Raw genomic sequence first — 14,763 nt, 5'->3', positions numbered from 1 at the left:
ATCTGTTTCCTTCCCCTTTTTCCTCTCTCTGTCTGCCTCTATCATTCATCCCCCTCACCTCCCCTACCTGCCTGTCATCTCGCACCCCTCCTCAGTCCACCAATCGCCCCGGCATCCTTTCTCATCACACCCCTTCCTGCCTTTAATACTCTTTTTCCCAGACTGATGTAGGATTTTCAACCTGAAATGTTAACTTTGCTTCTCTCTCTACAGGTGCTGAGTGACCTGCTGAGAGTTTCCAGCACTTTCTATTTTTATTTCAGATTTCAAACATCTGCAGCTTTTTGACTTTAAAGTGGGAGGAAGGCATTGGTGGGACTTCTCTGAGAGCTGGCATTGTCTCAATTTCACCCAGAGAGTCGTCAGTGTATGGAACAAGCTACTAGAGGAAATGGTTGAGGCAGGTACATTAATAACATTTAAATGGCACTTGGGCAGGTACAGGGATGGGAAGGTTTAGCGGGATATGGGCCAAATGTGGGCAAATGGGACTAGCTTAGATGGGAATCTTGCTCGGCATGGACCAGCTGGTGCCGTATGACTCTGTAATGCCTTTCTTTTATGTTGTAAGAAAATATGAAAACTGAACGATCTAGCCAGATACTCTACTGCAATTCTGAAGGACTGCCGCATTGCGCCAACAAATTTCATGACATATATCAGTGATAATAAACCTGATTCTGATTCACCTTAAAGTAATACTAAACCTACCCCTGCAGTTCCAGAGGTTTGGCACAGGGACTTCAGCCAAAGTACCACCCTACCCTATCCCAACAACACTGGAAACAGAAAACTTGTCAGCCATCTGTCTTTCTGGGATGTTAGTTTGCATAAAACAGTCACCACCTGTGCTTACTATACTTCATACTAACTCATTGTAGGGATGTTTATGATGTTGAAGTGTGTTAATGTACTGATGTATACTGTATAAATTCTAACCTTACTTTCATTACACAGGAACAGAATCACTTGTCCTTGAACAAGCTGCTTACCTTTCCAGAGACTATTTTCTCATAAATCTGAATGGGCTGGTCTGCAAAAAATGGAGGATACCCAGCAGACATTTCATAGATTAGGACCCCCAGCGCCCACCAATCCACAGCTTTGTTATAACCCTGAAAAAAAGAGAATGTGTGGATGAGTAACACAGATTCAGCTCACATCGCTAGTGAATTAGCTAACATTAACCAGAGCAATAGTTGGGTTCTACAATTGACTTTGAAGGGCTGGTGTGGGACCGCTGGAAGGATATAGGTGCAAACGTTACTTGAGGATTGGGTGAACTCAGCCATGACAGGTTCTACAGAGGATTATCACAAATGCAAGGGCGATCAGTGCCTACACTACATTTCCCAGGCAAGTGTCAACAACCTTTGGAATAGGGATGGGGAAAATTCAGTCTAGGAAAATGGCAATTCTCTTCACTGCAGGTGCTGTAGCGCCATTACGGTCGGGTTGATATAATTCTCGACTAATCCCTTTAGGCAGTTTCATTTATAAAAATTTACATAAGATTTCCTAAAGGAAACTCATTAAAAAGATGTCAACCCCAAATCAGTAACCAGATTAAAGGCGCATCCTTTGGTGTAATCATCCTTTCCCACTAGTGTCACAGTGTCTGAAACTAGCACCTAGATTTGACCCTGATTTACAATACCATGGAAAATGAATAAGCATGTTATTAAAATTCCTGCATTGGGCACACACATTCAGCTACCAAATGTAATTCATGATGGCAGAGATCTTGGTTAAACTTTTCTTCAACACAATTAAATATCCATGAAGTGACAGGGATGTTGCAAATATCCACTGATTCACTGGTGTCCTTGAGGGAAGGAAATCTGCTGTCCTTACCCTGTCTGACCTGCATGCAACTCCCAACAAACTAATGTTTTCACCATCGTCTGAAATGACCTAACAGACCAAAGCGCTTAGGGGCAGTTAGAGATGTTCAATAAATGGTGGCCTTGCTAGCAATGACTGCATCCCATGAATAGACTAAAAAGATGTCAACACTTTCCGTTCAGCTTTGCTCTGTCAATAATTGTAAAATGACAATTAATTAAATCTCAGTGCACAAGACACAATGGATCTCCTAAATCATCTGATACTTGCACTTCAGATTCTAATCACTTCCTAGTGCATCACAGAGCCTCACTTCTGTAAATATCACCCCCATATGTGTAATAAAAATATTCTAAAATCATTTTAGGTAGTGACGTAAATTGTTTATGTCGTTGTACAGCTCTGTGTACATTTCTGTCTACAGTGAAATACGTGATTGTAATTGTAAAGTAAATAGGAACCTCATGACATGGTTACTATATATATATAACTCCAGCACAATGTTGATTTTACTCATTTTCAAGAAAAGTTTTGTAAATTATCAACCATAGCTGTGATGCTGCATTAATAGAACAATGTCTGAGAAATAAAGATATCAGAAACAGCAAATTTTGTAGAGTAATTTGGGGAAAATTTCTGGCGAGTTGGAAGGAGTCAGAAGATGCTGCAGTTTGTAAGGGAATATTAGCTGCTCCTTACCTTGCTAAGGATGATCTCAGGAGCTAGATATTCAGGAGTTCCGCACAGTGTCCAAGTTCTGCCCTTTACTCTCTTAGCAAAGCCAAAATCCGTCACCTAGAGATGAAACAGATTTTAAGATTTGCTCAGACAAAACATTCTGGAGCAGTTGCATGCATCTCTCTTCACCCCTTATTAACAAACTTAGATCCATTTTAAAAATTAGCCTTTTTGGACCAGATCCTCTTTTTAGCAGGATCATCACAATGTATATATCACCATAAAGTTTGCGCTGCCTTGCTATAGAATTCCATTGGCTTACTTGACAGGATTCACTTATTTTATGTTTACATTCCCATGTTCAAGGTTTGCTACCTTACTTTTTCCACATTAAAATCCCACTTGCTTCTCCTTAGCCGTATCCATTCAATTTGTTCTGCTGTGGAATTTCCTTACCTTTGGCATTTAGGACCAAATTTCTGCAATGAACAAATCTGATGAATGATAAAACCTACCCCGTTTCTCCCATCCCAATATGGCTGACAAACAAAGTATGATGGATTAACCAGTTCCTCCATCTCAATCTTTACTACAAACATTGTAGAGATGCAGAAAGGGAAGTATAACCTGTCCATCTCGTGACACATATAAACCTATCTTAACAGGATTGCAATTTTTTTTGTCTGTAAGTTCCAGCACAGTCTAAGTGGCACACTGATACTCTGGCAGTCTCCTTTTGTGTGTATGGGGGGTGGGGGGGGGGGGGGAGGTGGAGTGGAGTGCTCGATCTTCACTGGCTTATATATGTGTGTGGTGGGGAAGGGGGAATGGATTGTGTCTTCAACAGTATATGTGTGGTTGTGGGCTTGGGTTGGCACGGGTGTGGGGTTAGTGGAGGGACTGGGGGCCTCCATCAAACTGTGTTTGGTAAGTGAGTGGGGTGTACATTTAATGGGGTGGCAGGATTTAGGTACAGGCGTCATTTCCTTCCACATTAGCACTGCAACGGTAAAAGTTAGTTGTGCTGGAACTTGCAGAGAGGGGTAAGCACAGCCTAGTCCATCACAGGCTCGTCACTTCCTTCCATCCAGTCCATAGAACGTAGAACAGTGCTGCACTGGAACAGGCCTTTCAGCCCTTGATGTTGTGCCCAACTAACTAAACTAGTAATTAGATGCCTTAACTAAACTAATCCCTTCTCCCTACACAGTGTCCGTATCCCTCCATTCTCTGCACATTCATGTGCCTACCTAAGAGCCTCTTAAACACCCCTGTCATATTTCCCTCCACTACCACTCCTCACATTCCAAGCACCCACCACTCTCTGTGTAAAACACTTGTCCCACACACCTCTTTTGAACTTACCTCCTCTCACCTTAAATGCATGCCCTCTGGTATTAGATATTTCAACCCTGGGAAAAACATACCGGCTGTCTACTCTATCCATGCCCCTCATAATCTTATAAATTTCTATCAGGTCTCCCCTCAGCCTCCGCTGCTCCAGAGAGATTCCATCTTCAGGAAGTCTAACAGTATTGTCAAGGATGCCTGCCACCCTGGCTATTCCCTTTTCTCTCTTCTACATTCTGAGAGGAGGTACAGGAGCTTGAAAGCCTGGGTGTCCAGACTAAAGAACAGCTTTGTTCCCCCACTGCTGTCAGACTCCTCTCACATCCCCTTCCCAGTGGTGCAGCCACATTCTTTGACTCCTAATTCTACTTCTCTCTCGGTTATACTGTTATTGTCACTTTGACATTCTTTTTGCACTACCTCAGTTTGCACTACAATCTTTGCACCATTCTGCTATTTTGCACTTGTCATTGTATTCATTCTTGCATTTATTATTACCATGAACTCTGTGAGCTTTAGGCGAGCAAGGAATTTCATTGTATTGACTTATACACCAGGCTGCAAACTGAAATCTGACCCACCAACAGGCACCCCAGGATCCCCTAGGAATCCTGTCATCCCATGCAGCCCTGAGGTAGAAACCATGTTGGGATTGCAAGGGTGACTCGAGACACGGAATATCTTATAAAATATCTCAAGAGATGCAAACTGATTGGAAATTGATAATGCTTAAAAAAATGAATTGTGCAATTTAATTTCTAGGCCATACAAATATACCACATCCTCTGTTATCATCTGAGACAATACTTCCTGAATTTTACTTTATCAGACCTTTACGTTGGTTCACGAGTTGTAAACAATGGTTCATTTTGCCTGCTTTACATTTGCCGTTGTATTAACTGACACGGATCATTTCTGTTTTCAGAGATCATGTGCAGCACTAAAAACAGTTTGTCCACAGAGGAAGGGGAAGTAATGCATAGAGAATGCTGTTTGGAGAGGAACTATCCTTGGTGGGTAACAGAAGGTCCAATGACGTTCACTATATTTGTAAAACAGCACTGGGCATAGTTTGGTTTCAAAGGTCTGAAACTGACTAAATGTGCGATCATTACCCCTTGGTTGCATTCACGACTCTTGGTATGTCAGCTGAGTCAAGGTCCCAGCGCTTGGCTCTTAAAGCCTCTAGTGAGAGCTGGGTGAGCTGTGAGGAACTAAGCTGGTCAAACTACCTTTTTGCATTGTTAATCACACACATGGGTGCCACTTTTAGGGTGTACTCTATACCCATTTGGGCCCATCATCACTGAATTAACCGATGTGAATCTATTAACAGTACTAAAAAAAGTAGCACCAAAAAATAATGATCAAATCTGGGCCCTGTCATCCATACACATAGGTAGTTAACAACAGAAAGGACAGCAAAGGCATTCCAAGGACTGAAATCCTTTTAGCAGATACAAGAACACAGATGTATTAATATCTGTCAATGTTTACAGAAAAATGTAATAGAAAATGTGCAAATTATTTAACAAATCTCATTAAACAGGAAGCAGAAATGATTGCAGGAAGTTAACTACAGGTAGGGGGCTGACCACTGTGTAGAGTTGTGAAACAATGATAAAATTCATCAACTGTTAATCCCATTGTAAAAGTGGATTAGAATTGTTCTAACACAGCAGCAAACCTTTGATCTTTTATTTTTTGACCTTAATTCACCACAGGGAATGGTTAGGTCTTTTAACATCACCTTGCACAGGTCCTATCCACCCAAAGCACACATTGTGGGCTGCTGTAAACCCACATCTCCCAGTCACACAGGTGAATGTTACAGAAAGTATTGAACTTATCAGACCAACACTTTCACACCCAAATCGCACCAAACATCTTTTGCCTAACAGTGTACAGTAAAACCCCAATAATCCAGCACTCTCAGGACCTTTGGTGCTACTGGATTATCAGATTTGGATATCTTGTTGGACGTTACTCATATTAATACCCAAATACATTTTTAATCCTTTTTGATACATTACGCAGTATTATAATACATTTTCCAGTGAACCTGGTAAGTTTAAAGGGAGCATGGGAAATGGGAACCAGATCAGTTGAACTGCAGCCTTTGAGTTGAGTGGTAGCATGGGAACCAGGGCCCCAGTGAATCAGGTATGTGGGAGCTGGGGCCTCGGGGAGTTGGAAAGGAGAATGGCAAATATTACCTGGTGATCCGGATGCTGAACAGTTGGCTAGCCGATTATCGGAGTTTTACTGTACTCCACTCCTTTCCAGTGATTGCTCTTTGACACAGAGCTCCTGTGTGCAGTGTTATTTACACTGTTACTCTGAGTGCTTCCCTCCCTTGTTCAAATACTTCGGAGTGCACTCCATACCAGGTCTTTGTACTGTACCTAGGCTGAACAGAGTATTGCAGATACTCCATTTTCAAGGTGTTCTCTGTACTTGATGCACGAGCCACGTGCAGGCCACAAACAAGGCATTCCGCCATACCTGGATGTAGCCGGTTTGGTCAATCAGTATGTTTTCCGGTTTCAGGTCTCTGTACAGGAGATCTAGCGAGTGAAGGTATTCGAAGGCGAGGACAATCTGTGCTGCATAAAATCGTGAGTGAGCTTCACTGGAAATAAGAAAGAGGTAATTAGATTCAGTCTTGACAGCAGCGGGGTGACAACAGCCTTGTTCAATACGGTGGGTCTCAGAGAGAGGTAAGAAACCGAGTGCACACTGGTGTCCAAGCTTTGTCAACTGAAGAAAACCTCTGGAAGAAAAAGAGTGTAAAATAGAAGGGCGAGAAGAAACGGAAGTGGCTGCATTAAGGATAATCCTTTGTCCAGCAGAATTTATTTAGAGATGAGCTATGTAATGCGCTGTATGGATAATGACTGTCAAGCTTTTGTGGACATTTCAACAAGGCCATGTAATTCTCACGTACTGTGTACCCATTAACATTTGAGCATGTTACCTGCCAAAGCAACCCTTCGTTAGTTGTACTGTAACTGACAGTGCTGTCTGGTTTTTGCAGCTGCAGATAAAGGGACCACCTCCATTTCAAATTACAAGAAAACTCATTCCTATTTTTATCATATTCATTTCCTATTCATTACTCGTCAACTTCCAGCTTGCTGCATGTCTTGGGGCTAACTGGAGCAACACGGTTAGAACATTTTAAGATTAGGTACTTCTGGAAAGGAATAAGCATGAGAGTTGTACAGAGTCAATCAAAGATGGTGGGGTGGGGCTTTGGGAGGGAGAGGAGGGTGGAGGAGAGTGAGTGGAGGTGATTGGAGAGAGAGTGTGGTGATGAGGGGGGAGATTAAATACAGGCAAAAAAAAGACATGAAAAGAGTGAGATGGAGAAAAAGAATGGGACCTCAACGGGAATAATGTGCAAAGAGTGAGAGCCACTCAGTGAAGTGGAGAAAGGAAAAGGACGAGAGAGAGCAGGGGGCTGCAACAAAAATTAGAATGGGAAGGAAGCAGAGAAACAATAGCAGGAAAGATAGAATTCTACTCACACGCACCCATGTTACTGAGCTTCAAAGTGTTCCACACTGTGAATTTTTAAGTTTGTTGGCACAGTTGTGGCAGTTAATTTGGAGGCTTTCTGCTCCACCATTGCCCTACAAAAGTCTTGATTTGAACTTATTTGTTGGTTCCAATGAAACATGATCAGACTGAAACATCATTAAACTGAAAGGTTAACTCTGGTTTTCTTTCCTCAGATGCTGCCTGACCTGCTGAGTACATCCAGCACTCTCTGTTTCGGTTTTCCAACATTTCCACTTATTTTTTGTACGTTTTATAATTGGCAGCTTTGGCCAGTTCACCAGGTGGAGCCCCCACTCCTTTCCCAATAGTATCTTTAGATAATTAATGTCTCTCTCAACCAACTGAATGAGAAAACAGAAGATAAATCCAACCTCTCCCTTAAAGGACGGCACCTCTGGCAAAGGCAGAGAAGAAACATGAAACCACGAGAGACAGCAGCATCAAATGGAACACTAAGTGATATAAAAGATGACAGTGAATTAGCAACTCACTTTCGACATTTATCAATTTCTTTTCCACAGGCAGATGATTCTCCTATACTTGTCTTTGGGTCAATAATAAAAGTTAACATGCTGATTAGGGAAGGGATCTAGTGTAATAGTAGGTAAATCACTGTAACCATGAGCACAACACTTGTTGTAAAAGAAAGTGTCAGGCAGTAATTGCAATATTGTCTGCAGCTCTAGCTAGCTTTTCTTAGTGGGCAAACATATCAAGCCTTGTACCTTTATGTTAAACATTTGTCAATTTGGTTTTAAAAGTGAAATGTCTCATGTGTGAAGAGGAAGAACCAGCTTCACTGACAGATTTTGGTTACCATGCTGAACATCCAGCCACTGTTACACATCAAATATCTGTTTCACTTGGGGAAAACAATAACAGGCAAGTGCCTTTATCAATAATTTTGATTTAAAAGTGCATGGAAATATAAAATCGAAACAGAAAGTGCTGGAAATACTCAACAGCTCAACAGACCAGCATCTGTAGAAAAATCTCCGTGGCCTCCTGAGTATTTCCAGCATTTTCTGTTTCGATTTTATATTTCCCTGCTCTTTTTATATCAAAATTATTGATAATGGCGCTTGCCTGTTGTTGTTTTCCCCGGCATTTTCCATTTTTATTTTAGGTTTACAGCATTTGCAGGAAATACATTTTAATCCTGTTAGCATCAGAGAAGGAAACCGGAGGTTAGTTGTTCCTGATGCTCAACGTGAGTGCATACTGTGCTGTCAGTACTTGACACAGAGGAAGGAGTCTCACTGCTTGCTTCTGTGGTCAGTTTCAACACTGGTATTTGATTTATGGGCATAACATCAGTGTTGAAGAGCAGAGAGACCTTTGGGTGCAATTCCATGGCTCATTGAAAGTGGTTGCACAGGTAGATCGAGTGGTTAAGAAGGCTTATGGAATGCTTGCTTTCATTAATCAAGGTATTGAGTATCAGAGTCAAGAAGTTATGATGCACCTCTATGGAACTCTGGTTAGGCCGCATTTAGAGTATTGCGTACAATTCTGGTCACCTCATGATAGGAAGGATGTTGAGGCTTGAGAGAGGGAGCAGAGGAGGTTTACTCGGATGCTGCCTGGAATAGAGGGCATGTGCTATCAGCAGAGGCTGGACAAACTTGGGATCTTCTCTCTGGAGCGGCGGAGATCGAAGGGTGATCTTTGGAGGTGTATAGAATTATGAGGGGCATAGATAGGGTGGACAAGCAATATCTTTTTCCCATTATTGAGCGATCGAATACCAGAGGGCATGCATTTAAGGTGAGAGGGAGTAGGTTCAGAAGAGACATGAGGGGTAAATTTTTTGCTCAGAGAGTGGTGAATGCCTGGAATGAGTTACCTGATAGGGTGGTGGAGGCAAATTCATTGGGAGCTTTTAAGAGGGGCTTGGATTGGCACATGAATGAGAGGAAAATGGAGGGATGTGGGCATTCTGTAGGTAGGAGGAATTAGCTATGTCGGCATAACATTGTGGGCCGAAGGTCCTGTTCTGTGCTGTACTGTTCTATGTTCTTGTTCTAACGCAACTCAGACTGAATTATGCACCATTATTTACATATGCTGCTGTGCATTTCTGTTTTTAGTTTTAACTTGAATTCTGTTTATTTCAGGGATTTCATTTTACCACAGAGCTCTCAGTCAAAGTGCAGTAGGAACTAAATTTGAATTTTTAATTTCTTGGAAAAAATAGCAAAGCCCTTTTCTCTGATTCTATACAGCCTGTGACCAACCCACCATCATCCTGCTCAATTCTTAATTTTGCCTTTAATCCCTCCTCTGTCACAGATTTCTCACAAGCTTCAACGTGTCTGCTTCAACTGTCAGCTGAGCTTGCATGCCTTTGTGTCAACTGCCTGAAATTCCTTCAAAGTTGACATTAGATATGGTAGGAATCAATTCCAGTATCTTTAAAAATACAAGAGAGAGCAAACAATCTGACAGATTGATATTACAGAATGTATTCTAAAAGCCATAAACTAAAATAACTAAATAAATAGATTACAACAGGATCTAGATCAGCTGGGAAAGTGGGGTAAGGAACGGCAGAATTTAACTCACACAAGTGAGAGGTATTATATTTTGATAAGTTAATCCAGGGTAGGCCCTCACAGTAAATTGCAGGGCCCTGGAGAGTGTTGTAGAACAGAGTGACTAAGAGACACAAGTACATAGTTCCCTGAAAGTAGTGACACATGTAGACAGGGCGGTGAAGGTGTATGACACGGTTGCCTTCGTTGGTCAGGGTATTGAGTGCAGGAATTGCAACAACATGTTACAACTGTACAATACATTGGTGAGACCACACTTGGTGTGCAGTTCTGGTCACCTAGCTATAGGTAGGATGTCATTAAGCTGGAAAGGTTGGAGCAAAGATTCACTAGGATGTTACCGGGACTGGAGGACTTGAGATGTAAGAAGAGACTGGATAGGCTGGGTTCCACTGCCACCCACCTCCCCCCCACCCACCCACCACCCCCACCCCCCCAACCCACCCCCCTCAGAGCATAGAAGACTTGAGGGGGTGACTTTATCGAGGTATATAAAATCATGAAGAGCATAGATAGGATGAATGGTCACAGTCCTTTTTCCCTGGATAGGGGAGTCTAAGACTAGAAGGCATTTAAATTGAGAGTGGAAAGATTTAAAGGGGACCTGAGGGGCAAGTTTTTCCACACAGAGGGCAGTGGGTATGTGTAAGCAGCTGCTAAAGGAAGTGATAGAGACAGGTACAATTACAACATTTAAAAGACATTTGGACAGGTATGTGGATAGAGAAGGTTTAGAGGGATATGGGCTAAATGGGACTAGATCTTGGCAACCTGGCATGGACGAATTGGACAGAATGGCCTGTTTCCATGCTGTATAACTATATGACTATGACTCCAAATAAATCAGCTAAGCAATTCAGGAATAAGTTCTTTAATCGAAGCTTAGCAATTTGGAAAAATATGATGTGGCAAAAAAAATTAGTGGCACGGTTGAATACAAGGAGAAGCTAAAATACAAAAGGCAGAAAGGAACAATTGAATATGGGGATAGAATATACTACACAAGGTGAAAAGAGGCTTACATGCAACATAAACGCTATTGTTAACCTACTGAGCTAAATGACCTGTTCCTGTGAATCGATAACCTTTTATAGAAACTTGGTTTCCTAAAGTGTAGGTCCTAAAGTGGAAAGACTATACCATATTTCTTCTAAAACTGCTAGTGAGCAGACTGAAAAAGGGTGCAGTGGAGATTCACCAGGATGTTGTCTAGGATGCACAGACTAGGTTTGTTTCCTTTGGAGCAGAGAAGTCTGAAGGAGGAATTGAGATATACAAAATTATAAGGGGCATAGACAGGGTCGATAATAGGTGACTTTTCTCCATAATAGAGGCATCTAAAACTAGTGGGCACTATTTTAGGATAACGGGTAAGAGGTTTAGAGTGGATATGAGGAGGAATTTTATCACCCAGGGGGTGGCGAGAATCTGGAATGCACTCCCAGAAAGGGTGGTGGAGGCAGAGACTCTCATAACATTTAATAAGTATCTAGACAAGAACTCAAATCCTCAAGGTGTACAAGACTACAGACCAAGTGCTGGCAAATGGGATGAGTATAGCTGGGCACTGGGCTGGTCAGCATGGATATAAATTTTAAAATTAAATTTTACTTACAGCGTGGTAACAGGCCCTTCTGGCCCAACGAGTCCACGACGCCCATTTTAAACCCATATTAACCTACCCGTATGTCTTTGGAATGTGGGAGAAAACCCACGCATTGGGTCAAAGGGCCTGCTTCTGTCCTGTATGACCCTAAGACTTGATGACAGACGTCATAACTCTCATGGAGACATGAAAGTACTGATGCAGAGTCTTGACCCAACACACTGCCCATCTCTCTGGCTCCACAGATGCTGCCTGACCCACTGAGTACCTCCAGCAGTTTGTTTTTTGCATCATAGCCCTCACCTTTCTCTGACTTCTGCTCTTTATGACACATGCTTTAACTTGCAAAGCCTAAAATGTCAAATTGATATTAATTGATATCAAAAAGCTAATTCAGTGTCTGATCAACTTGTAACTCCTAACTGCTTACATAATAAGGACTGAATGATCCAGCTGTAGTAGATCAAATGTTATAAACAGGAAAAATATTTGCTGCTTGTTAGTCACCTGACTAGTGCTTAGTCACAGTTTGAAGTCTGTTTAACTTTGTACATTCTGTCATATGAACTGGATGTGTTTTAACACAGAGGTGTCGTGCAATATTCAACTAATCAGAATCCTTCGTGATGAATTCATTGCATAATTTCTTACAGGTTCATGACACTAACCTGAACCTCCCGCTCCTCCTTAAATGTGAAAACATCTCGCCGCCCTGAATATATTCCATCACCATATACAAATTAGTGTTATCCTGAAAAGGAAAAGAATACAGATTAAAAACAAATCCATCAAAGCACATACATTGTGGATGAATTCACTCCTCCTCTTTGCTAACGAGACACAAATTAGCAAAGCATCCTGATGGCAGCACTGTGGTGCAGCTAGTAGAGCTGCTGCCTCGTAGCTTCAGTAACCTGGGTTCAATCCCGACCTCTGGTACGGTCTGTGTGGAGTTTGCATGTTCTCCCTGTCTCCATGTGGGTTTCCCCTGGGTGCTCTAGTTTCCTCCCACATCCTAAAGACGTGTTGCTTGTTAGGTTAAAGACCACTGTAACTTCTAGTGTGTAGGTGAGTGGTAGAATCTGGGTGGGATCAATGGGAACGTAGGGAGAATAAAAAAATAGTGTAGATGGATGCTTGTTGGCTAGCATAGACTTGGAGGGCTGAAGGGCCTGTTTTTGTGCTGTATGATCCTATGACATCCATGTAGCCTTTTCCTTGCTAACAGCATGAGAATAGTCCTGATGAAAGGTCTTGGCCCGAAACATCGACTGTTTATTTCCCTCCACAGATGCTGCCTGACCTGCTGAGTTCCTCCAGCACTTTTTGTGTATTGCTCCAGATTCCAGCATCTACAGAATTTCTTGTATCTCCAGCATGAGAGTAGGGTAGGAATGAGATGTTAGAAGACCCACACCTACAGCAGTCACTTGGATTATAAAAAATATTACTATGGTGGAAGTGGTCAGGTGTGGAACTGGACAGTTGTGCAAAGTGAATTAACTCAATGGACTCTTCATGGTCTTCAAGTGTTGGTTTGCATACATTTTAGGATAACGGGTTAGATTAATTGGTAAATTGGTTTATTATGTCACGAACTGGGGTACAATGAAAAAATGTTTTGCATGCCATCTATACAGATCATTTCATCACATCAGTGCATTGAGGTAGTACAAGGGAAAACAATAACAATGCAGAACATCGTGTTACAGTTACAAAGAAGGTGCAGTGCAGGCAGGCAATGAGTTGCAAGGCCATGATGAGGTAGATTGTGAGGTCAAGAGTCCATCTTATCATATAAGAGGTCCGTTCAATAGTCTTATAACAGTGGGACAGAAGCTTTCCTTGAACCTGGTGGTACGAGCTTTTGTATCCTCTGCCCAATTGTGGGGTGGGGTGGTGGAGAAGAGAGAATGTCTGAGGTGGGAGGGGTTTTTGATTACGTTGGCTGCTTTACCGAGGCAGCGAGATGTGTAGATATGGAGGGGAGGCTGGTTTCTGTGATGTGCTGAGCTGTGTCCACAACTCTCTGCAGTTGCCATACCAAACCGTGATACATCCAGATAGGATGCTTTCTATGGTGCATCTATAAAAATTGGTGAGGGTCAATGCAGACATGCGGAATTTCCTTAGCCTTCTGAGGAAGTAGAGGTGCTGGTGCACTTTCTTGGCCTTGGTGTCTACGTGGTTGGACCAGGACAGGCTATCAGTGACGTTTATTCCTAGGAACTTGAAGCTCTTAACCATCTCCACCTCAGCACCACTGATTTAAACGGGAGTATGTGCATGCCCTGCTTCCTAAAGTCAATGACCAGCTCTTTTGTTTTGCTGACATTGAGGGAAAGATTGTTGTCATGATACCATGCCATTAGGTTCTCTATCTTCTTCCTGTACTCCGACTCATCGTTATTTGAGATTCAGCCCACTATGGTGGTGTCATCTGCTAACTTGGAGTTAGATCAGAACCCGACCACACAGTCATGAGCGTATAGGGAGTAAAGTAGGGGGCTGAAGATGCAGCCTTGTGGGGCACTAGTGTTGCTGCCTATCCTTACTGATTGCGGTCTGTTGGTTAGGAAGTCAAGGATTCAGTTGCAAAGGGAGGTGTTGAGTCCCAGGTTTGAGTTTGGAGAGGAGTTTGTTTGGAACTATGGTACTGAATGCGGAGTTATAGTCAATAAATAGTAGTCTGACGTAGGTGTCTTTGTTATCCAGATGCTCCAGAGATGAGTGTAGGGCCAGGGAGATGGCGTCTGCCGTGGACCTGTTTCGGCGGAGGTGAATTGCCATGACCAGCCTCTCGAAGCACTTCATGAAGGTGGATGTCAGAGCCACCAGGCAATAGTCATTAAGGCATGTTACCTTATTTTTCTTTGGTACTGGGATGATGGTACTATTCTTAAAGCAAGTGGGAACAGATTGAAGTAGGGAGAGGTTAAAAAATGTCTGCAAATACCCCCACCAGCTGATCTGCGCAGGATCTATGGACACAGCCAGGGACACCATCCAGGCCGGATGTTTTAATAATTGTTTGGGCATAGTTTCTATAAATCTTCATAGAATATGTCCCACTCATTTCATTAGAGTACCTACTAAATGGCAACAATAAACACATAGGCTGGAATGTTGAGCCAGCTCACGAGAAACCCACTGGCTCTGTCCAGT

At 42.5% G+C, this 14,763-nt stretch overlaps 1 protein-coding gene across 4 annotated transcripts in view; it reads right to left on the bottom strand.

The window, feature by feature from the left end:
- The window catches only part of LOC127584904 (cAMP-dependent protein kinase catalytic subunit alpha-like), a 156,455-nt gene that overhangs the window by 5,778 nt on the left and 135,914 nt on the right, over positions 1-14,763 (bottom strand). For 3 of the 4 annotated variants that reach the window (XM_052041894.1, XM_052041891.1, XM_052041895.1), the window contains exons 5-9: positions 12,267-12,349; positions 7,809-7,889; positions 6,379-6,505; positions 2,545-2,640; positions 993-1,115 (exon numbers count right to left, since the gene is read on the bottom strand). In XM_052041894.1, coding sequence (XP_051897854.1) covers positions 993-1,115; positions 2,545-2,640; positions 6,379-6,505; positions 7,809-7,889; positions 12,267-12,349 — 510 coding nt within the window. The remainder of the gene's footprint in view (positions 1-992; positions 1,116-2,544; positions 2,641-6,378; positions 6,506-7,808; positions 7,890-12,266; positions 12,350-14,763) is intronic. The other variant, XM_052041892.1, reaches the window with a different exon arrangement.

The sequence above is a fragment of the Pristis pectinata genome, chromosome 31 (genome assembly GCF_009764475.1).
Source record: "Pristis pectinata isolate sPriPec2 chromosome 31, sPriPec2.1.pri, whole genome shotgun sequence".
Taxonomy (NCBI): domain Eukaryota; kingdom Metazoa; phylum Chordata; class Chondrichthyes; order Rhinopristiformes; family Pristidae; genus Pristis; species Pristis pectinata.
The sequence above is the reverse complement of the archived record's forward strand: the minus strand, read 5'-3'. Positions and strand labels throughout refer to the sequence as shown.